The following is a 22,886-nucleotide window of genomic DNA, read 5'->3' as shown; positions in this document are numbered from 1 at the left end:
CCTTTAGCACTCTCTTTTTGTAACACCTCCACCTCCTTACTCTGCCATAACCTTCCTCATAGCACTTATCACCACCAGACATAGCATATAATTATCTGTTTACTTGTCTGCCTCCTTCCACAAGACCAAGTTCCACTGGGGCAGAGATTTCTTTGTTTTGTTTACTGCTCTCTTCCCAGTGTCTAGCATATTACAGGTGTTTAATGAATATTTGCTGGTTGAAGGAAAAGTGAATTAGTTCAAGTAGCTTTTATTAAGTACCTTCTATTATATAAGCGAGGACCTGTGCTAAGAAATGAGGGCAGACACAAAGTCAAATAGGAACTTACTGTGCACCTATTATATCCCAGACCCTTTATGTATATATAATTTTACTTGATCCACTCAAATGACTTTCTTCCCTCTCTCTCTTTCTATATCAAGCACCTACCATGTACCAGGAGATATCAGAGGCAGGGGAGACAGCTATAAACAAAAATGGAAACGAAATCTCAGAAAATTGAGTAACCTATCCAAAGTGTTTATGGAATCCACATTTCAGTCTCTGGCTGGGTAGAACAAAATACTAGGCACAAGGTAATTACACAATAAATTCTTACTACTGTGAACCATTATTGAACCATACTTAGTACATCTCCCATTTCTAGAAGAATGAAACATGTAACAAATGATTTCATGTAGTATATGCCTATAGTACCTAGAGTACAAAATCTATGAACAAAGATTATCACGTAAAAATTTTGTTAGCTACGTTTCTCGTTCCTTAAAACAAATTTTTAACAACATTTTGTTGTTATTGTTAAATACCACTCCCAAACTGCATATGTATTTCCCCCCAGAATACTTACCTCCAACAAATTTTTTCTTTGACAAATCTTGTCCAGTTTCTTTTTCAAATCCCCCAAATGCTCACTGCTTCTATAAGCCTCTCCAGAATAATACAACCTAGGTCAGTAATTTCTACCACTTGTTTTCTTTCCTACCTCCCAAATACAGAATATAGACCAATTTCCTTTGGGTATGCATGAGTTGGATTTAACCAGGTATTCACTACAGGGCATAATAAGAAACCAAGGTTCCACTTACATTATTATCAGAGTTAATCATCTGTACTTTAAATTCTGCCTTTCTTGATCGTAACAGTCTACAGTGCATCCTCTTCAGAAGGAAAGTTGATTTCTGTATTATGCCTTGTATCTTTGGTTATTTCACCTGTCATGTTTCATCTCCTTACCTCTACTGTCATGTTTCTTGAAGACAGACAGTGGGTCACATAATCTTTTATAAGGACACAATATGTGGCCCAAGGCCTTCATATTAAGAAGCTATTTAACGAATAGGTTTTTTCTTTTTTTGCTATTCTCTTTAGAGATAGCAAAATATAAACAGTTTAGGTGTACCTGGATCCCCTACAGAAAAAAGCAAAAATACAGAAAAAAAGTATTTTCATTTACTGTGCTTCACCAACTCCTCCTAGTCAAGGGAGAATGTCTCAAAATAATCAAATGTGGAAATGACTTTAATTAATTAATCTTGCTTAAATCATTATTCATGCTTTTTGGGTATCTCTCTTCTTTCAACAGACTGTAAATTCCTCAAAGATGGTCTCTATTTTCTAATCTCTCCTTATCAGCACTACCTATTAGTGTGTTCTAGATAGAGTAAGGTGCTTACTAAATCTTGACCATAAATACAGAGGGAAAAAATGAACCTGGTTCATTTATTAGGACAAATGAACAACTGGGTGAATGGTGGTACCATGTATTGAAATGTGGAAAGAAGGAGAAGAAATAGGTTGGAGGAATGAAAATCAAGATATTAGTTTGAGGTATGTTAAACTTGAGATACCTACTACGCATCCAAGGGGAGGAGATGAGTGGCAGTTCATTGTGTAAGTCTAGAGCTTATGTGACAGGTCAGGGCTGGAGATACAAATTTGAGAGTCATCAGCATATATGGATGACTCTTGAATGAGATCACCCTGGCAGCAGAGATAGAGACAAGATAGTATTGCCTTGGGGCGCTCAAACATTTAGGATCAGGAAAACGAGGATGATCACAAACAGGTTCTCTATTGTGTCCCAGAAACCAAGTGAAGAAAGTATTTCAAGGAGGAGGCAATACTTACATCAAATTTTATTGGATAATTTAAAAAAGATTTGAGAACTATTAGATTTGGCAGTGTTGAGTTGGTGACTCTGATAAACACCTTCGCAGTGGGGCGGAAGGCATGTAGCCTAATTACAGAGGGTTTAGGAGTCAAAAATGAGTAAAAAGAATAGAGGGAGTGAGAGTATGGAAAACCTTCTGAGGAACACTGCATAAAGAGGAGCACAGAAATAGAAAGGCAGCTTGAGAAGTGGGATAAGGGAAGGTGTTTTTGTTTTTAAGATGAAAGATGTGTTTGGGTTCTGACTTAAATGATCCAATACATTTTAAAAAATGATTAATATAAGAAGAGAGAGGGGAAATAAATGCAGGTGCAAAGTTCATGAGAGGGAAAGAGATCCAGGACAAATGCTGGCCACAGACAGAAGTAGGAATGATTCATCCATTGTGACAGATTGGAATACAAGGGATATGGCAGTATAGATGCAGACAGCAGATGCAATGGTGGAAAGATAAAGTATTTTTCTTAATTTCGTGGTGAAATAGGAAACAAAGTCAAGAAATGAGAGTGAGGAGAGAGTAGTAAGCATTGGAGGTGTGAAGAAAAAGGAGCTGTGAAATAGTCATCTTGGAGTTTGCTAAGGAATCAATTGGGGCTGGTGGTCTTAAATTTAAAGTAGAGTAGTCAAAATGGTTGTATCATTTTTCTCTTATCACGTTCAAGTGCTTGGTGGAGACCCAGCGTAGGCAGAAAGCTAGAGTTAGCCAGTTTGTTAGGTTTTGCCAGGTGAGTATGACTGAGGGAGCACACAAGGTGCTCGTTAGAGATGTATGGAAAGAAGGGATTATAGTAATCAACCTCAAGTGGAATCTAGCCTGGGTAAGGAGAGAAGACACAAGTGAGTGAAGAACAGTGGAAAAAACTGACAGACTGACAATCCTCAGAGGATGAAAGAATGTTGGATTGAGGGTACTAACTAAGAGAAGGTGCTTGAAATTGGGATTTTAGAGGAGGCTAGTTTCAGGTATTGTTACAATCAAAGTCTTACACTTGTAGTCTAAAGTATAATCTGAAAGTTTAAAAATCACCCTTATTTTTTCTTTTTCAACCCATATTCCAATCTATCAGCAAGTTCTGTGAGCTACTTTTAAGACATATTAAAATATTAAAACATATTCCCAAGTATGAACTCTAACCACTACCATCCTACTCCAAACTTGCAACATCAGTTATCTTTTGGACTTGTCTCCTTGTATCCATTTGTGCTCCACTATGTCAATCCTACAAATAGTAGCCAGGATATCTTTAAGCATAAATAAGGTCACATCACTTCCCCTCTTAAAACCCTCCAATATCTTCTCATCTCACTTAGAAGAGAATGAAAAGTCCTACACCGCCTGCTGTACCTGGCTCTTGTTACCTCTCTTCATCTACCACTCACCCCTTGCATATTGTGGCCTAGGCACACTGGCCTTCTTGCTTTTCCTTAAGTATACCAAAGCATCTTCTAGTCTCAGGGGTTGTGAACTTGTTCTCTCAGGGACATTCCTTTCCAAACATTCTCAGAGATACTCTTACTTCTCCACCTTTCTGTTCAAATGTCATTTCAGAGAGGTCCTCCCTTGTTCCCTTAAAGTGTCTCCTTTCTCTTAAAATGCTTTATCTTTCTTCAGAACGCTTATCAACACCTGCCATTATATTTTATATTTGTTTACTTTTTGTCCCCCTCTCTATGAAATAAACTCCCCAAGGGGAAAGACTTCATCTGTTGTTCAATGCCCAAAACACAGCACACAGCACATCTCAGTAGCATTTGTTGAATGAATGACTCAAAAAATACACACTTCTTGATTAAGAAGATTTCAAAGATTAAAACAAACTTGAGTTTCTGATTATCTGAAACAAAATCATTGTGAGAGAATTCAATTAATTCTATGTTTAAAATGCACATAAAAAGACTAACTTTGCAATGTAATATGCATTAAGCAGTTACCTGATCTTTGAGAAATTTTCGGATGTTTCGATGGGCTCGGGAACATTCGGTTAATAAGCTGAGAACTGGAGTTAGACCCTCTCTATAGCTGCTTCCCTATAAAAAAAAACCATATGTTTTTGAAATACATTAGTTTTGTTTCTAACAGTATTACTTTCCTTCATGTAACTGAAGATATTAATTTGTTCTTGAGGTGGGGCCTTTTTTTTGAGATGGAGTCTCGCTCTGTCGCCCAGGCTGGAGTCGGCTCACTGCAAGCTCCGCCCCCCGGGTTCACGCCATTTTCCTGCCTCAGCCTCCCGAGTAGCTGGGACTACAGGCGCCCGCCACCACACCCAGCTAATTTTTTGTACTTTTAGTAGAGATGGGGTTTCACCGTGTTAGCCAGGATGGTCTCGATCTCCTGACCTCGTGATCCGCAAGGTGGGGACATCTTATGTTACCGAAGCTTACAAGCTATTTTAATAATTCTTTTCCTAACAACATTTCCATTTTATCATCTTCATGTTTACTATTGCCTTTTTTGGTTCCTCCTGGATGTTCCTACATTTTCTAGGATTCCCATGGGCTCAGCCAATGGGCTTGAATGAAGCAAAATTTTGGTGACTTGCCTATGCTACCTTGCTGCCTTTTAATATAGATACCTGACAAAGTGAGTGATAGACCAGAGAATGTAAGCAGCTCACAACAAATGGAAAATTGACAAGGTCTTCTCTTTTTTTTTTTGGAAGATGTCTTTTAGGTATTATGAAGAATATTTAGCAAGTTTTTGGGGGAATATTTTTTATTTCTAGGACTCACAAAGTAACAACACGGAAGAGTAATTAATTTTTCCTTTGTTTTCAAGCACTAGTCATAATTTTGGTGCTGCATGAACATAATTTTCAGCATTGAACAAATAAATTAACATGGCTTCAGCAATTTATCATGTATTGTAATAAACTGCTTTCCAAAGTAAAAACAATTATGCAACATATCAGTTTCAAAAAAGCATAGATTTAAAAATCATGCTCTGTGATGTGTGTCTGTATGTACGGCACATTTACATTTTTTGGAAGCATCTTCCCAGGGCTTACATTTTATCAGCCTTACCTTGTCTATTCTCTTCTCCATAAAATTGAGTAAAACATGAATGGCCTCCATATTCATACCATTGTATACCATGGTATTGTTTTTCAAAACTGTTTCTTTCTCAGCTGTTTTATTACTGGGCAGTTCATCTAGAGTCGTTGCCTCTTGGGCTGTTTCTTCATGGGTTAATGGACAAATGAGAACATCCAAACAAGAGACCGGAACATTGCTTAAAAGGTTGACTGCATTGCTGAAAAGCAATTAAAAAAATACAATATTTTAACTTGACTGAATAGTCCTTTAAAATGCAAACATAATAAGAAGTTCAAAAGTGACTTCTAAGAGTCAATTAAAATATTTCTTTTCCAAAATGAGCCATTAATATTACTTGGCACTTACTACAAGATAGGAAATAAAAAACTGTTTCAAATATATGTTGTACAAATTAGAAAAAACAAATGTTAAATAGACACAATCACATGATGTCATGTCCCTTTCTGAAATGCTAAAATAGGAATTAGTGAGCTTTAATGCCAGCTCTTTAATTTTATTATGGCAACAATGCTAGCTTTGCATTTCTTCCCTGGGGTTTTAAATCCTTTTGTGGATCCACTGGTGTTTTATTATTCCTTAGATTACAACATAAAGCATTTGAGAAGCACTGCAAATAAGCAGCTTATCAGTAGCAACATTAAAACCAAATATTGTAGAATTAAGTTTTATTCTTTCTAAATGTAGAAAGTACAATTTTAAAATCATCCCATTTTTTGTAAGACATATGCAGAAAAGGGGAAATGGAATTTTTTCTCTCTTTCTCATCATCAGGTCTCTAAATGAAGTTAATATAGCTATTTCTAATCTCTAGCCCCTAGGCCTTTCAGCTGTGTATTAATGAATACACGAGCCTGGGATGCACGCCAGTAGGGGGAACCCAAACCTTGTATTTTTGGCATTCCCTAAAAACCTTGTTCTGTTGTTCAATGTACAAAAGATTAAAATGACACTAACAATTTCAAAATTAGATATGTTCTCAACAAACATACTTTCTTCCATGAATTATTTCATATTCTTTCATCTAAAAGGAGTGGTGGTGTTCTGGGTTAACTGGCTCTTATATGCCTATGCCTTAGAACTTCCTGATCAACAATGGAAAGACAGGCATTTCATTTCCTAGTGACAGAGAAGCAGATCTAAAAATAACCATATCCTGACTAAAAATAAACTCCTGCAAATGCAATTTAAAAGTCTAACCACTTGGAAACCAAATTTAGAGCTTAATCTATCTGATACTATCTTAATTTAGACCAGTAGCTCCTTTTACTTTATAGCGACACCCTAAAAAATAAAGCAAAACAAACAGAAAAACAAAGAAATAGAAATACAAAAATTTTTCTTTCCTTTACCCTGAATTGTGCTCCACTTCCCCAAGAATGAATATTTCCTTTCTTTTTATATTATGGAAAAATAAAAACTGGTAAGAAATCAGTTTAAAAGTTAGACAATGCAGAACAGAAGGTGGTAATGTATAGGGCATCAAAAAAATGAATGAAGAGCAAAAAATAATTTAACAAGTCCTATGAATAAATGGTTCCTAGTAAAATACAAGTTATTTGGTTGTCCTCACTAAAACCAAATACTGCTGCTGCTATTGGTGTTATGCACAAATTCTCTATATTTGGTTATTTGTAAATAATCAAAGGTGGCTGAAATACAATGCTTTCCCCAAAAACTTTCTCTTAAAACTTTTTTGCAAATATCTGTAGTTTATCTTACCTATAGCTCAGAATGTTTCGCTTCTATCTTAAGCATTTGGAAATTGTTACTAAATAATACCATAGATTCATTGAGAATAAAAGGGGGGAAATAACTCTACCTTAGAATTATTTTCAAAAACTGTATACAAGCCATTCTGAAATGTTACGATTTTTTTCCCTAAACATCAGGCAATAGGCTCTTGAGTCCACAGACCGTATGATTTTCTGAACCTACCAGAGACCAGATTGAAAAGTTTAAGATGCGTCATTTCATTACAAAGGAATGTTTCCCCTTTAAATTCGTTTAAAGTAAGCAGTTCCCAGGAATTCAGTAAATTTAAGAAACCAAATGTAGAGTTTGATTCAACAAATATTTGGAGGTTTTAGGCTTTTCAAGAAAAGTTCCCATTTTCTTACTTTTTATTTAACAACTCGGTTTCCAAACAACTACAAAATTAATTTTCTGGCTCACTGTGTTTGAGCTATTCTTTTTAAGTAAGGAAGGCCAGCTTTTTGAGCTCTGTCACTTCTCTGACAGTTTTATTTGTGGTAGAAGAGTGTATGAAATTCTCCAGCTACCAGGAAGTCAGTGACTATGCACAGATCTGCACAATAGTGTTTGCATTCCTACTCCAGGGGGTAGAAATACTGTGTATATTACACTCCCCTTTTCAGCTTCCTAGAGATCATTAATCACTGAGACATGACATCCTCCCGCTCATGCTCCCAGCCCCCTCCTGATATGCAGATTCAAAAGCAAGACCTATTTAGAACTCCTTAATGCCCTGATTAAAGCCTTGTCAGCTGTGGGAGAGGAAAAGCAATCTAAAATCTAGTCCTCTGTGAATCGCTGGACAAAAACATGAAATGACACTGAAGAACATGATATGGCACATGTAGATCCATAGCTGTTACTAAATCTTCCTGGTCAAATGTATCTTCTTTATATTTGGGACTTACATATCTTTTTTCAAGACTGAAAAGTCTACATAAATGAATCTTAAAATCTCCAAAAGATTTTCCTTTTGCCCTCTTTATTCATTAAAAAAAACAATTGTTTTTGAGATAGAGTCTCTTGCCCAGGCCAGAGCGCAGTGGCGTGATCACGGCTCACTGCAGCCTTGACTTCCTGGGCTCAAATAATCCTCCCGCCTCAGCCTCCTGAGTAGCTGGGACCACAGGCACATGCCACCATGCCCCTCACTATTTTTTTAATTTTTAGTAGAGACAAGGTCCTACTATGCTCCCCAAGCTGATCTCAAACTCCTGGGCTCAAGCGATCTTCCTGCCTTGGCTTCCCAAAGTGCTGGAATTACAGGCATGAGCCACTGTACCCAAACCCCTCAAAATCTTTGAAAAGTAATTTTTTTCTTTTGTGGTAAGAGCACTTAACGTAAGACCTATTCCCTTAGCAACATTCTAAGTACACAATACAGTATTGCTAACTATAGGCTCTGTTACACAGGAGATCTCCAGACCTTATCTTGCATAACTAAAACTTTGCATCTTTTGACTGCACCTCCTCATTTGCTCCTCTCCCCAGTCCCAGATAACCACTATTCTACTATCTAGTTCTACAAGCTTCACTATTTTAAACTCCTCATAAAAGTGGGATCATGGAGTATCCGTCCTGTGTCTGGTTTATTTCACTTATCATAATGTCCTCCAGATACACCCATGTTATTGCAAGTGATGGGATTTCCTTCTTTTTTTAAAGGCTGAATAATACTCCACTGATTGTGCTGTGTGTGTATATATACATACACACATTTTATCCATTCATCTGACTGATAGACATTTAGGTTGTTTCGATATCTTGGCTATTGTGAACAGTGCTGTAATGAACATGTGATGAGAATGCAGATATCTCTTTGAAGTAGTGATTTTATTTCCTTTGGATATACTCCCAGAAGTGGGATTACTGAATCAAATAATTCTATTTTTCATCTTTTGAGAAACCTCCACACTGTTTTCCATAATGGCTACACTAATTTACATTTCCACCAACAGTGTAAAAAGATTTCCTTTTCTTCACATCCTTACCATCGGTTATCTTTTGTTTTTGAGGTTTTTTTTTTTTTTTTTTTTTTTGGTAATAACCCTTCTAACAAGGTATGAGATGATATTGAGGTTTTGATTTGCATTTCCTTAATGATTAGTGATGTTAAGTACCTTTTCATGTACCTGTTGTCTGTCTGTATGTCTTTGTTGGTTAAATGTCTATTCACATTTTTGCCCATTTTAAAATCAGATTTTTTTTTCTTGCTATTAAGAGTTCTTTATAGGTTTTAGATATTAATCTCTCATTTCATAAGTTGCCTTTTCATTTTGTTGACTGTTTCCTTTGCTGTGCAGAAGTTTTCCAGTTTGATGTAATTCTACTTGTCTACATTTGCTTTTGTTGCCTGTGCTTTGGTGTCATACCCAACAAGTCACTGCCAAGACCAATGTCCATAAGCTTTTTCTCTTATGTTTCCCGCTCCTGCTCCTCCTTTTTTTTTTTTTTTTTTTTTTTTTGACAGGTTACTGTTCTGTTGTTCAGGTTAGAATGCAGTAGTGTGATCACAGCTCATTATAGCCTCAACCTCCCAAGTTCAAGTGATCCTCCCACCTGAGCCTCCTGAGTAGCTGGCAGTACAGGTGTGTGCCACCATGCCTGGCTAATTTAAGTGTTCTTCTAAGAGTTTTATTGTTTTAGGTTTTACATTTAAGTCTTTATTTTGAGTTGATTTTTGTGTATGATGTGACATAAGGATTCAATTTCATTCTTTAATTGAAATCCAGTCTTCCCAAAACCATTTATTGAGGAGACTATTGTTTTTTCCCATTGTGTATTCTTGGCACCCTTTCTGAAGAACTATCTATGTGTGGGTTTATTTCTGAACTCTTTCTTTTGTTCTATTGGTCTATATGTCTGTTTTATGCCAGTACAAAAACTGTTTTGATGACAAAGTTTATGGCCTTGATTATGGTAATACCTCTCAGGTGTTTACTTAGAATTCCAAACTCATCAAGTTGTATACATTAACTATGTACAGCTTTTTATATATCAACCAAACCACAATAAAACCATCTAAAATGATTCAGGCAAAGAAAAGAACGATCCCCGACCAGGTGTTTTGGCTCACGCCTGTAATCTCAGCACTTTGGGAGGCTGAGGCGGGTGGATCACCCAAGGTCAGGAGTTCAAGATCAGCCTGGCCAACATGGTAAAACCCCATCTCTACTAAAAATACAAAAATTAGCCGGGCGTGGTGGCGCATGCCTGTAATCCCAGCTACTTGGGAGGCTGAAGCAGGAGAACTGGTTGAACCCAGGAGGCAGAGGATGCAGAGAACCAAGATTGTGCCACTGTACTCCAGCCTGGGCAACAGAGTGAGACTCTCTGTCAAAAAAAAAAAAAAAAACCTAAAAGATTTTCAGATGTAAATAAGTAATTTTATTTAATCTAACTCAATCCAGTAACTATTTATTATTTACTTGTGCCAGGCACTATTTCAGGCAGGTATTATAAAGAAAATAAATAAAAACATTCCTGTCCTCACAGAACTTATTTTCTGGCATGGAGAGAAAAGTCAATAAAATTTGTTTAAGTTAATTAAATAAATAATATGCTAGAAGGTGGCAAGTGCTCTGGTGGAAGAACCTAGGAGGGTAAACTAGTATGTATGGGTTGTACTTTTTTTTTTTTTTGAGACAGAGTCTCACTCTGTCACCCAGGCTGGAGTACAATGGCGCCATCTTGGCTCACTGCAACCCCCGCCTTCTGGGTTCAAGCGATTCTCCTGCCTCAGCCTCCTGAGTAGCTGGGATTACAGGCGTGTGCCACCATGCCTGGCTAATTTTTGTATTTTCAGTAGAGACGGGGTTTCACCATGTTGGTCAGGCTGGTCTTGAACTCCTGACCTCGTGATCCGCCTGCCTCAGCCTGGCAAAGTGCTGGGATTACAGGCGTGTGCCACCACGCCCGGTTGGGTTATACTTTTAAATAGGATGGTTAGGGAAGACTTCACTGAGATGAGTCATTTAAATGACTTGAAGGGATTAGAGAATGAGTAATGTGACTGAGGAAGGAGCATCAGAGGAAGAAGAGTAAAAGCAAAGGTTCTGGGGCAAGAGCAGTGGCATGTCTGAAGAACAGCAAAGAAGTTGGTGTGGCTGACCCACCACACATAAGAGGAGTAGGATATGACATCAGGTATATCATAGAGAGGACCAGATTGGTCCTGTAGGATATTATAACTTTAATTCTTACTCTGATGGAAATGGAAAATCATTCATTGCAGGGTTTTGCATGATGAGATCCTCTTAACTTAGGTTAAAAGGGTCACTCTGGCTACTGCACTGAGGACAGTCAGTAGGACATCAAACGTAAGGGAGAGTAGTTAGGATGTTACTGCAATAATTCAGGTGACTGAACAAGGTATTAACAATGAAGTGGTTCATTCGATACATATTGAAGGATTTCCTGACAGGCTAGTGTGGAGTTTGAGAGAATCCAAAGTTCTAGCCTTAGGAAGTGAAAAGCTGGAGGTGCCATAAACTGAAATTCGGAAACACTGCAAGAGAAGTGCTTTTTAGGGGACGATAGAGAGTTTAATTTTGGATGTTAAGTTTGGGGTGTCTAGTTGACATCCAAGTGGAGATGTTAATAGGAAATTAGCTGTGTGAGTCTGGAGTTCAGGCAGGGAGATCAGGGTTAGAGAGAGATATAAACTGACAAGTCATTGGCATGTAGATGGTATGAGAAGACTGTATTAGATCAGTAAAGGAGTGAATGTGGATTAAAAGACTATGAAAGCTAAGCCTAGAACACTCTGTCATTCAGAGGCTGAGGAGTAGACAAAGAACTTATAATTAGTGAGGTAAGAGGAAAACCAAGATAGCATGGTATCTAAGAATGGAGTGATGATCTGTGTCAAATGATGCTGACAGATCAAGTAAGAGGATGACTGAAAAATGTCCACTGGATTTAGCAACACAGAAGTCACTAGTGACCTTAACAATAGCCATTCTGGTGGAGTAGTGAGGCTAAAAGCCTTGGTGAACTGGATTTAACAGAATAGTAGGGGAATCAGATAGTCACCACTTAAAGGAGTTTTTCTACGAAGAACAAGAGAGGACTACAGCAGCAGCAGGCGGGGAAGCTTCAAGAAAACTTTGAATGGAAAGACCCCTGAATGCTACTCTCAGTGAAATACCTTTTAACCCATAGTGACCAGGTCATTGTTCTCTAAATGTGCTGTAGACACATTCTCTTTTCTGTATTTGTCCATGTTTTCTCCTGCCTAGAACATTTTCATTCTTTAAGACTAGCTCAAACCTCACTTTATTCATTCAACAAATATAATATTTGCTATGCCTTGTGCTATGTGCCAGGTATAAAAAAGAAAATAAACTCCTTTTCCTAAGGGAAGGCAGCATAACATAATTTGTAAAGCACTGGGTTTGAATTCTAGTAAGCCTTAGGCAAATTATATAACCTCTTCTAAGCCTAGTCCTACCTCTGAAATAAAGGAGCTTAAACTTACCAGGTTGATGTTGGTATTAAATGAAGAAAGGCATGCAAAGCATTCTTCCTGGCACATAGTAAATGTCAACAATTAAGGAGCTTCTGAACAGCAGACATATTCCACTACAAGAGGGAATAGCAAAAATTTGGAGGAATGAGAGATTATGGTACTTGTGGAGAACTGAAAACAGGTTCCTAAACCTAAAGCAAACGATAAGGCCTCTAAAGGAGGGGTCTTAGTAGGTAATAAGACCAGAAAGGTCTATTCATGTATGTATGAAATGGGGTGGGGACATTATAAAAAGTCTTGTATGTTATGATAAGGTAACTTACTGATGACCTTAAACCAGAGTTGTGCTGGCAGAGGATTAGATGCAGAAGCCTGATTACAGTGGGCTGAAGAATGAATAGCAGGTAAAGCCATGGAAATGGTAAGTACAAACCAGTAGTCTGCAAAGTGAGGTGGATGCAACCCTGGAGGTACATAAGATGATCCACTGGATGTGGGAAGAAAATAGTCCTTTTTTTTTTTTTTGAGATGGAGTCTCACTCTGTCGCCCAGGCTGGAGAGCAGTGGCGTGATCTCAGCTCACTGCAAGCTCCGCCTCCCGGGTTCATGCCATTCTCCTACCTCAGCCTCCCAAGTAGCTGGGACTACAGGCGCCTGCCACCACGCCTGGCTAATTTTCTTGTATTTTCAGTAGAGATGGGGTTTCACTGTGTTAGCCAGGATGGCCTCGATCTCCTGACCTTGTGATATGCCCGCCTCGGCCTCCCAAAGTGTCGGGATTACAGGCGTGAGCCACCGTGCCCAGCCAAAGTACTTCTATTTTTATTAGTTTTATCTAGAAAGTTGAAAAGAAATTAAGCTTTACTAATATTTTATAAATGAATTGACACTGGTACCCAGACCTGAACCATAAATCAAATGTTCCCCATGTCACAAACAAATGCAAAGCATCTTGAGAGAAGAGTTAAAATTCCACGTTACAGAAGGGTAGCAGTGATGTCCTTCCTTCCTGGTCACTCATTCGCTTTCTTCACTGGTCATATTACAATTTACATATGCCCACTTAACTGGGTTTATATATTTTATCCAGTTTTAACTAAACCAATTCTTGTAAAATGAATAAACTATTTAAAATAAATCCTATAATACAAAGACACCAACATTGAAGATAATAAGTAACATAAGCAAAGGATAAGAAAACGGCAGAGCCTTTTGTATGCCATATCATGAGTCAAAACAAGGACAATCCAAACAGAGCTGACAAGAAGCTAGTTTTAGAAAAACTGGAAATTATCTGTAACATGAATTTACAACTACTACGATACTAAGGAGTTTTGCCTTAAGTACTGTATTAGTCCCATAAAGGAACAGCTGAGACTGGGTAATTTATATAAAGAAAGGCTTATTTGGCTTACAGTTTTGCAAGCTGTACAAGCATGGCACTTGTATCTTATTGGCTTCTGGTGAGGGCCTCAGGAAGCTTACAATTATGGTGGAAGACGAAGGGAAAGCAGGTGTATCACACAGCAAGAGTGGGAGCAAGAAAGAGGGGGAGAAGGTGCTAGGTTCTTTTAACAGCTAGATCTCGAGTGATCACAGTGAGAACTCACTTGTTACATGGAGGACAGCACCAAGCATTCATGAGGATCCACCCCCATGACTCAAACACCTCCCACTAGGTCCACCTCCAACATTGGAGGTCACCTTTCAACATGAGATTTGGTGGGGACAAAACATCCAAACATATCAAGTATCTAATGTGCCCAGAGCTATCAGCTAATGATAGTTCAAAGCCACCACAATTAACAAGGTACTTAAACAGTAATTGTGCAGAACATAAAGAAAAACCTCTGCTATTTGATAATTTTTTTCTTTTCTTTTTTTTTTTTTTTTTTTTGAGACAGAGTCTCACCCTGTCGCCCAGGCTGGAGCGCAGTGGTGCGATCTCAGCTCACTGCAACCTCTGCCTCCCAGGTTCAAGCAATTCTCCTGCCTCAGCCTCCCAAGTAGCTGGGACTACAGGCATGCATCATGCTGCCCAGTTAATTTTGTATTTTTAATAGAGATGACATTTCTCCGTGTTGGTCAGGCTGGTCTCGAACTTCCAACCTCAACTGATCTGCCCACCTTGGCCTCCCAAAGTGCTGGGATTACAGGCGTGAGCTGCCATGCCCAGCTGATAATTTTAAAAGTTTGTGGCAGGTTAATTTTAAAAATCTATTTTAAAATATTAGTCTGTATGTTATCCCTTTTTATTGTTTATATATAATTTCATTATCTATTTCGTATATCAGCTTAGCAGCATATATATATAAGGTATATGTAAATAAATATATTCAGGGGTGTATTCAAAAATTTTTATTGATTAGGAATATGATCAAAATATTTAGAGGCTAATGGCACAGAAAACACTGTCAAAAAACTTAGCTGTGAAGGGAAGGGAAGAAACAGGGTCATATCTCTGAGGTGATAAAGATCAAAGATTTTTTTTCCTCACAAAAGGGACAGATCTCAGCATGTCACATATTGAAGGGATAAAGCCCAAAGAAGAGACTGAAGAACTAGAAGAGGAGTTCAATGCTGAAATAAGGCCTCAAGAGGCAGAAGAAAAAGGTGTGGGCATGTTAACCTTGGGCAGGGAGAGAGCCACTTAATTTCCTGATATTGGCAGAAAACAGGAAAGAACAGGTACATTTTATAGTACATTTATAGGTAGGGATGGGGAATTAAGGGTTTAAGAACGGTCCTGCTTGACAGTTTCCAATTAGCCTCTTAAGAGGTCAGCAAGATCATCTATCCATCCCTTCATCCAATTAATATTTATTAAGCATTTACTAAGTATAACTGTTCTAGGTGTTGGGTATATAATGGCAGACAAGACAGACACAATCTTCACTCTTTTCAAGCATTTTTTTTTTTTTTTTTACGGAGTCTTGCTCTGTCTCCCAGGCTGGAGTGCAGTGGCCCCATCTCAGCTCACTACAATCTCAGCCCCCTAGGTTCAAGCGATTCTCCTGTCTCAGCCTCCTGAGTAACTGGGACTACAGGTGGCCGCCACCACACCCATCTAATTTTTATATTTTTTGTAGACACGCAATTTCACCATGTTGGCCAGGCCTGCCTCGAACTCATGACCTCAGGCGATCCACCCACCTTGGCCTTCCAAAGTGCTGGGATTACATACAATCTAATGAAGGAGAGAAACAATAAACAAGTGGAAAAATAAAAGATGAAGATTATTTCAGTTAGTGATAAGTATCATGAAAAAAATAAAGCAGATGATAAGGTAGTGACAAGATATGTGTGTATGTGGTGGCAGGGGGCTGGGAGGGGGGTCGTAATCTAAATTAGGCAATTATGGAAGGCCTAATTGAAGAAGTGACATTTGAGCTAAGTTCTCAGTGTCAAGAAGGACTCAGCCTCTTAAAGATCTGGGAAAAGGATTTCAGGCAGTAGACAGAGAAAGTGTAAAGGCCCTAATAAGGAATCTGTGTCTAAGGAAGAGAAAGAAGAGCAGAGTAGCTTGAATACAGTCATGCAGATTGTGGAATGGTAGGCTCCTGGAGGCAAGGGAAGTGGCTCCTTGCCATGCAAATGTGTTGCTTGATAACAGAAACACGGATGCTGTCGAGGCAGAGAGTTCTCAAGGTGAAGGCCAATGCCTCAGATCCAATTCCATGGATTCATCCAATACAACACAACCAGAGATGGTTTCCTTCATTCAGAAGTTACTGGCATATTGCCATGATAACAGCATTCTGCCCAATTTATTAGGCAGAGACTCTGACACTTTAGCATGATATTCTGCCCTGAAGTCTTGTGGAAAGGGCTGAGATTTAATCCAGATGTCAGGCTTCAATGGCCATGCTAAGATGTATTTGAAGGCTTTAAGCTCTCTCATAATCTCACAACCCCTACCCCATGTTGCCAGGCCACCCCAAATATCCATAAATAAAAACTAAGTAAAAACATGTTATCTTCTAAGGATAAGGGGGTGCAGAAGGCCTTTAGAGAGTTGCAAAGGTTTGGCAGAATCATACACATAGAATGAAAGCGGGAACTGACCAGGGGAAACAGATTTTCTACATGAGACTGCATATCATAAACACATGTACAGTGATAAAAAATTTTTTTCTCTTAATCCTTAAGACAGAGAAAAGTCATGAAAAGACTTAAAGTAGAAATCTGCTTTTTGAAAAACACCTCTGTGTGCGGTGGAGAAGATGGAGCCATCTGTCAGGTTAGGTAAAACTTTCCCTTAGGGCTCAGCAGCCTATGGAGAAAGAAGGTGGGCTGATCAGATCTAGGGTTGAGTGCTTTAAGACTGGCAGGACATGGTAATGGACTGGAGTAGGTTGAAATGATGAACAAATGTTTTAGAATAGAGATGGAAGAAAGGAAATCTACAAGAGGACTTACAGATAGGAGAAAAAGGAATCATCAGAGGACTAGAGGTCTGGAAAAGGCCAGGACAGGTATCATTTGAGCAAGGAAGACTTTCTTATCATGACAAACCATAGTGACGATGCCCTTTGAATTCTATTAGCAATTATTATTTGAATAATTTACTGGGAGACTACTCAAAAAATATCTGTGATATCTCTCTATTCTTGTCTTGAATTGTTATTTAGCTTTTCATAACATTTATGTCTTTTCTCCTTATAAAAAAATAAAGCAGATGATAAGACAGTGACAAGATATGTGTGTGCGGGGGAGGGGAGTCTTAATCTAAACTGGACGGTAAGGGAATTTAGTCTCCATGTTCCTCCAGGTATGCATTGTGAAGTCTCTAAGAACAGTGCTCAGCTATAGTTCAGAAAACATCTGTTCACCTAGATGACTGTCATTTACAGAGAGTCAGCTTAAAGAGTTAAGAGCTTTATGCTAACGACAAAACCAACGCAAACCCCTTCTCGATCTCTCCAAAGTAAATTCTCCTTTTCTGTACAACTATATAAGCTTATTCATGTCTAATACAGCACTCATCAAAACAACTCTACTTATTTACTTACAAATCTGTCTTATCTATTGATTAGCGAGTCATGGAGAACAGAGACTGTGCTGTGTTCATTTTTGTTACTCAACATAGTGCCTAACAAATAGTAGTGCTTAATTAATAAACAGAAATGAAATCACTCAATTTTCAAACATGTATTAAAAGTCTGCCTTGTGTAATTAGAAGACTGAGTATTGTTAAAATATTAATACAATCCAAAGAATTCTATAGGTTCAATGCAATCCTTATGAAAATCCGCATGACATTCTTTTGAGAAACAGAAAAACCTACCTTAAAATTCATATGGAATCTCAAAGGACTCTGAATAGCCAAAATAATCTTGAAAAAGAACAAAGCTGGAGAACTCACACTTACTCATTTCAAAACTTACTATAAAGCTACAGTAACCAAAACAGTGTATTACTGGCCTGAAGCCATACAGACAAATGAAATAGAACAGAGAGCTCAGAAATAAGCTCTCACATACATATATATTCAAAGGTTTGGTAGAGTCATACATACAGGATGAAAGGGGGAACTAACCAAGAGAAACAGATTTTCCACGAGACTACATATCATAAATACTTGCACAATGATCCCCCACCAATCCTGCTGCCAAAAAGTTTTCTCTTAATCCTTAAGACAAAGAGGAGCCAAAACAAGATTTAAAGCAGACATTTGCTTTTGAAAAACACCTCTGTGTGCAGTGGAGAAGATGGAGCCATCTTAATGAATAAATGAAAAGAGTTATGGAGAGGGATGGTGGTGATGGTTGCACATTAAATAGAACCACCAAATTGTACACTTAAAAGATGGCAAATTTTATAACTGTATTTTACCACTATAAAAAAAAACTGAAAGAAAAAAAAGACTGCTATGTTTAAGACATTATATTTAGCATTGTAATAAGCTGTTATTAGGTATTGTATTGCCTATACTGTCCCCTTCAATATGTGAGACAAAATGAATTAGTCTAAACAAAGAAACAGTAACAAAAAGCTTTAGAAATACCAATGTACTCAGTGAGTAAAAGAAAACGAGATTGAGAGCCTAAAATAAATTAAATCAGATCTGATCTTTCCCTCTTCTCATCAGCATATAGGCCATCCTGATTTCTTCCCTTCTCTCCAAAATAAAATAAAACCACAACGACATGCCAACTTTTTTGGGCTAAATATTTCTGCATAAGCTTGTTGATTATGGACTGGAGTGCTGAAAATACTTTCAGGCACACAGAGATGAACAGAATTAGGATGTCCTTCAATAGAGCAAAAAAGGTGGATCATACCAACAACCTACCTGTTACAATTAAGTAGGGACAAAAAGGAAATGAAAGAGAATAGATTTTAAAAACCATCTAAAATGTTGATTAGTGGAAATCAAGGTCAAGGTCTGCTATCTTTGCATGCTAACTCATTTCATCTCTATGTCCATGACCTCTTGACTTCTCTGATAAAATGGCACTGTCTTACAAAGACACAAAAAGCTGCCAGGCTGTTTTTTTTCCAAACTTACTTTTCTCCAAAAGCACCTTTATAGGCTCCTAACATGCATATATCATAGGACTTATCTGGCTTCAGAAACATTTGGATTAAAAGAAAGAAGATTTCTTTACATGATCACAGGATAAACATAGGGGTAGTTCCTAAACAGCATATCAAAATCAACCAACAACTATTAAAGAAATATTTAAAACAGTAAATATTCTAAAAGCCAGTATGTTTATCATAATACTAATAGAAGTAGCACATCAGTGACACAGTGGCAGTGGTGGCAGCAGCAGCAGCAAGTGCCATTTACTGGTTGTTTTCTCGTTGCCAGGGAAGAGGCGCTTTATGAACCTCTCATTTAATCATCATCACAACTCTTTGGGTTTGATGATAATGCAGAACCATACACTATACTACCCAGGGTTACCTATTTCATTAAACATTTCTTTAAAGCAAATCAAAGTGTCCAAAAAAAAGTAAAAACAAACTTAGAAAATAACTTTTAAAAATGGAATTTGAGATGTTACTTTGAAATCCTTTAGAAAAATTTTTATGCTTAAAACACACACACACAGAAAAATTGTTTTCAGGGTCACTACAGAAGCTTCCTAAAATAGCACTTTGAGGTTAGTGCCATTTTCATTGTATTTAAATGGATTAGCCTACAGTCATTACTGCTCAAAATGATAATAATCACTCTAATTCTGATTAAAGGAACATGCAAGGCCATTCCAGATAAACTGTTAAGTCAGCAGCAACCTCAATCTCCCAGGAAAGTCTTTGAGAAATACTCATAGATCCTGTCTGTGGCTCTAGGGATACTCCTTATTTGCAGTGAAGCTGATATCAAAGTAACTTTTAAGATAAAAGAAAATTTAAAGAAAAAAGCAAGCATCACTAAGGAAAATAAATCTGACTTTAAAAAAAACACTTTATTTTAAAAACCTCTATTATATAGTTTTGCTCTCTTTCAACAAATACTGGGTGCTGCGTCAAGATATTAAATTCATTACTCGGAAAAATCTTTGGCAATGTATTTGTGACTAGTATAGCAATTTTGGTCAAAGTGCTTTTCTTTCACATCCTTGTATGATTGTTTAACTTGTGATATCTGACTTCTTAAAAAAAAAATCAATTTACGCCAGGTGCGGTGGCTCACGCCTGTAATCCCAGCACTTTGGGAGGCCGAGGCGGGCAGATCATGAGGTCAGGAGATCGAGACCATCCTGGCTAACACAGTGAAACCTCGTCTCTACTAAAAATACAAAAATATCAGCCGGGCTTGGTGGCGGGCGCCTGTAGTCCCAGCCACTCGGGAAGCTGAGGCAGGAGAATGGCGTGAACCGGGAGGCAGAGCTTGCTGTGAGCCGAGATCGCGCCACTGCACTCCAGCCTGGGTGACAAAGTGAGACTCCGTCTCAAAAAAAAAAAAAAAAAAAAAAATCAACTTACTCTTGGGCTTATAAGACCATTTTCTTTTACTTTTAGGGTCCAAATTTCTAGTGTCTCTTAATTACGAAAAAAAATTACAGTGGGTCAAAATGCTTAATTAAATCTTGTTAGGATATGATTTATTGTAGTTAATCTGATTTTTTTAAAGGTACTGTTTTAAGAAAACTAAAGGAATGTTTGATTTGTAGCTACAGAAAAAAATTACACTTTTAATCAAGAAGAAAACAGTCTTTTGACAGGCTGCAGGGCAGGGAGTACGCTGAGATAACCTACCAGCAAATTCAGTACAATATCAAATAATAAGTTGCTGATCATAACTAAAATAATATGGATTTGATTGAAAAATAACAATTAAGCATATGCTTCATTTTACACTCTGGCTGTGTTTCTATAGTTTTATTTAAGCCATATTTTGGAAAACTGAATATTTTAAGCATTCAAAAAGGAATTTCTACTACTAAGAATAACCCTATGTTAAATGTAGAGTTAATGCCAAAGTAATTTGCTTGCAGATATGAGTTTATTTGAATTGTTTAAAATGCCATTTGTATTCATGTATAATAAAGCACCATGAGTAGTATCATGATGAAGTCAGAACTCTTGTTGTTACAAATCTGATCCAGAATGGAAAGAGAACTGGAAAAATGCATTAATTCTTATTCAGTTGTTCTCAGAGTACGATAAATTTTTACAGCAGTCCATTAACAGTTCTAATGGACAAGTTGCAAAATTTGAACTATTTTGTTTATTTATTTTTGCAGGGTCTCACTTTGTCACCCAGGCTGGAGTGCAGTGGCGGAATCTCGGCTCACGGCAACCTTCGCCTTCTAAGGTTCAAGAGATTCTCCCACCTCAGCCTCCCAAGTAGCTGGGACTACAGACATGTGCCACCACACCCAGCTAATTTTTGTATTTTTAGTAGAGACAGGGTTTTGCCATGTTGCCCAGGCTGAGCTCAAGTGATATGCCCGCCTCAGTCTCCCAAAGTGCTAGTGTTACAGGCATGAGCCACGGCACACAGCTGAACTATTTTATATATTTTATTTATTTTTAAAATTAATTAATTTATTTTTTGAGATGCAGTCTCACTCTGTTGCCTAGGCTGGAATGCAGTGGTGCGACCTTGGTTCACTGCAACCTCCAACTCCCAGGTTCAGCGTTTCTCCTGTCTCAGCCTCCTGAGTAGCTGGGATTACTGGCATGTGCCACCATGCCCAGCTACTTTTTTTGTATTTTTGGTAGAGACAGGGTTTCACCATGTTGTCCAGGCTGGTCTCGAACTCCTGACCTCAAGTGATCCACCGGCCTCGGCCTCCCAAAGTGTTGGGATTACAGGCATGAGCCACCACGCCCGGCCTATTTTATATATTTTAATACTAGACACTATGCCCTAATTCTTTCAAGTTTTTTTAAAAAATAAAACTATCGTTGCCAAAATATATACTTTTTGGTAAGTATTCTTCAAATGAAATTAGTCAGAGTACTGGTTAAGTGCAGTAATTAAAAGCAGGGTTTAAATCCCAGTTCTTCCACTTGTTAGGGCTGTATAATCTCAGAGAAATTGCTTGATCTTTCTCTGCATCAGTTTCCTCATATTGAAAGGGAAAAATTACAGAATCTACCTATAGTTGGCATGGTGATTAAAAGAAGTTAATCTTTATAAAGCACTTAGCACAATGCCACAGGGTATGTGTTCAATAACTGTGTACTATTACTGTTGTTCTGGATAAAACCAAGAACAGCAACTATCTGTGGCATTTGCAACAAATGCCAAATTCTCTTCTCCTGTTGAACCTCAATGTAACAAAGTGAAAGGGGGCAGAATAAAAATTTCTCACCAGGGCACAGTAATGATTTCCATGATCATGATTTCTGACCTACCAGTTACCTGATTTACTGCAGTATTTTCACTTTCTTGTGCTTATAACAATTGAAATTAGATGCACAAAACCAACAAGAACTGATGACGTCCTTCATTGCGATGTCAATACAGAGCTTACCCACCTGTGTAGCTCTTCTGTTTTGTCTTCAGTTGGACCTACGATTAGTAAACAATGACGAAGGACAGCTGCCATTACACGGAACTGATGAGAATCACTCTATGGCAAATAAAAAAGAGGAGAGGAAAAATTGGGGGTTGAATGCCTTAACAGTAGGGTCTGCTACTTTACTACATCTCTTGCCCACCCCAAACAATCATTCTTATACATACATTGTAGATGGCAGAATATCCTAGGAAGAATTCCTGAGGCAATACTAAGTAAACAGTCACTATCTCATATGAACAACCATAACCACTTCCAGAAATGCTGACCTAGCCACTCTGGTTTACCTTCTTAAGATTCAGTTCCACTAGAGATTTTTTTCATTTCCAAAAAGCCTAAATTCGTTTGTTGTATGGTGCACTGTTCCAGTTTACTAATCATTATAAAAGTTCCAACAGATGTGATGCTACCAGGTTATTTCAGAGACTGGTTGAACATCCTTAATAAAAATGT

At 37.9% G+C, this 22,886-nt stretch overlaps 1 protein-coding gene across 14 annotated transcripts in view; it reads right to left on the bottom strand.

Moving 5' to 3' along the window:
* Nucleotides 1–22,886, bottom strand: part of RIC8B (RIC8 guanine nucleotide exchange factor B) — a 113,399-nt gene that overhangs the window by 38,253 nt on the left and 52,260 nt on the right. For all 14 annotated transcript variants that reach the window (XR_013401305.1, XR_001448193.3, XR_001448192.3 and 11 more), the window contains 3 exons: nucleotides 22,393–22,487; nucleotides 5,196–5,424; nucleotides 4,104–4,199 (listed from right to left, as the gene is read on the bottom strand). Coding sequence is in view for 7 of the 14 variants with exons in the window: in XM_015152671.3 (XP_015008157.1) it covers nucleotides 4,104–4,199; nucleotides 5,196–5,424; nucleotides 22,393–22,487 (420 nt within the window). In the remaining 7 variants the exon portion in view is untranslated. The remainder of the gene's footprint in view (nucleotides 1–4,103; nucleotides 4,200–5,195; nucleotides 5,425–22,392; nucleotides 22,488–22,886) is intronic.

The sequence above is a fragment of the Macaca mulatta genome, chromosome 11, assembly GCF_049350105.2.
Source record: "Macaca mulatta isolate MMU2019108-1 chromosome 11, T2T-MMU8v2.0, whole genome shotgun sequence".
In the NCBI taxonomy this organism is placed as follows: Eukaryota; Metazoa; Chordata; class Mammalia; order Primates; family Cercopithecidae; genus Macaca; species Macaca mulatta.
The sequence above is the reverse complement of the archived record's forward strand: the minus strand, read 5'-3'. Positions and strand labels throughout refer to the sequence as shown.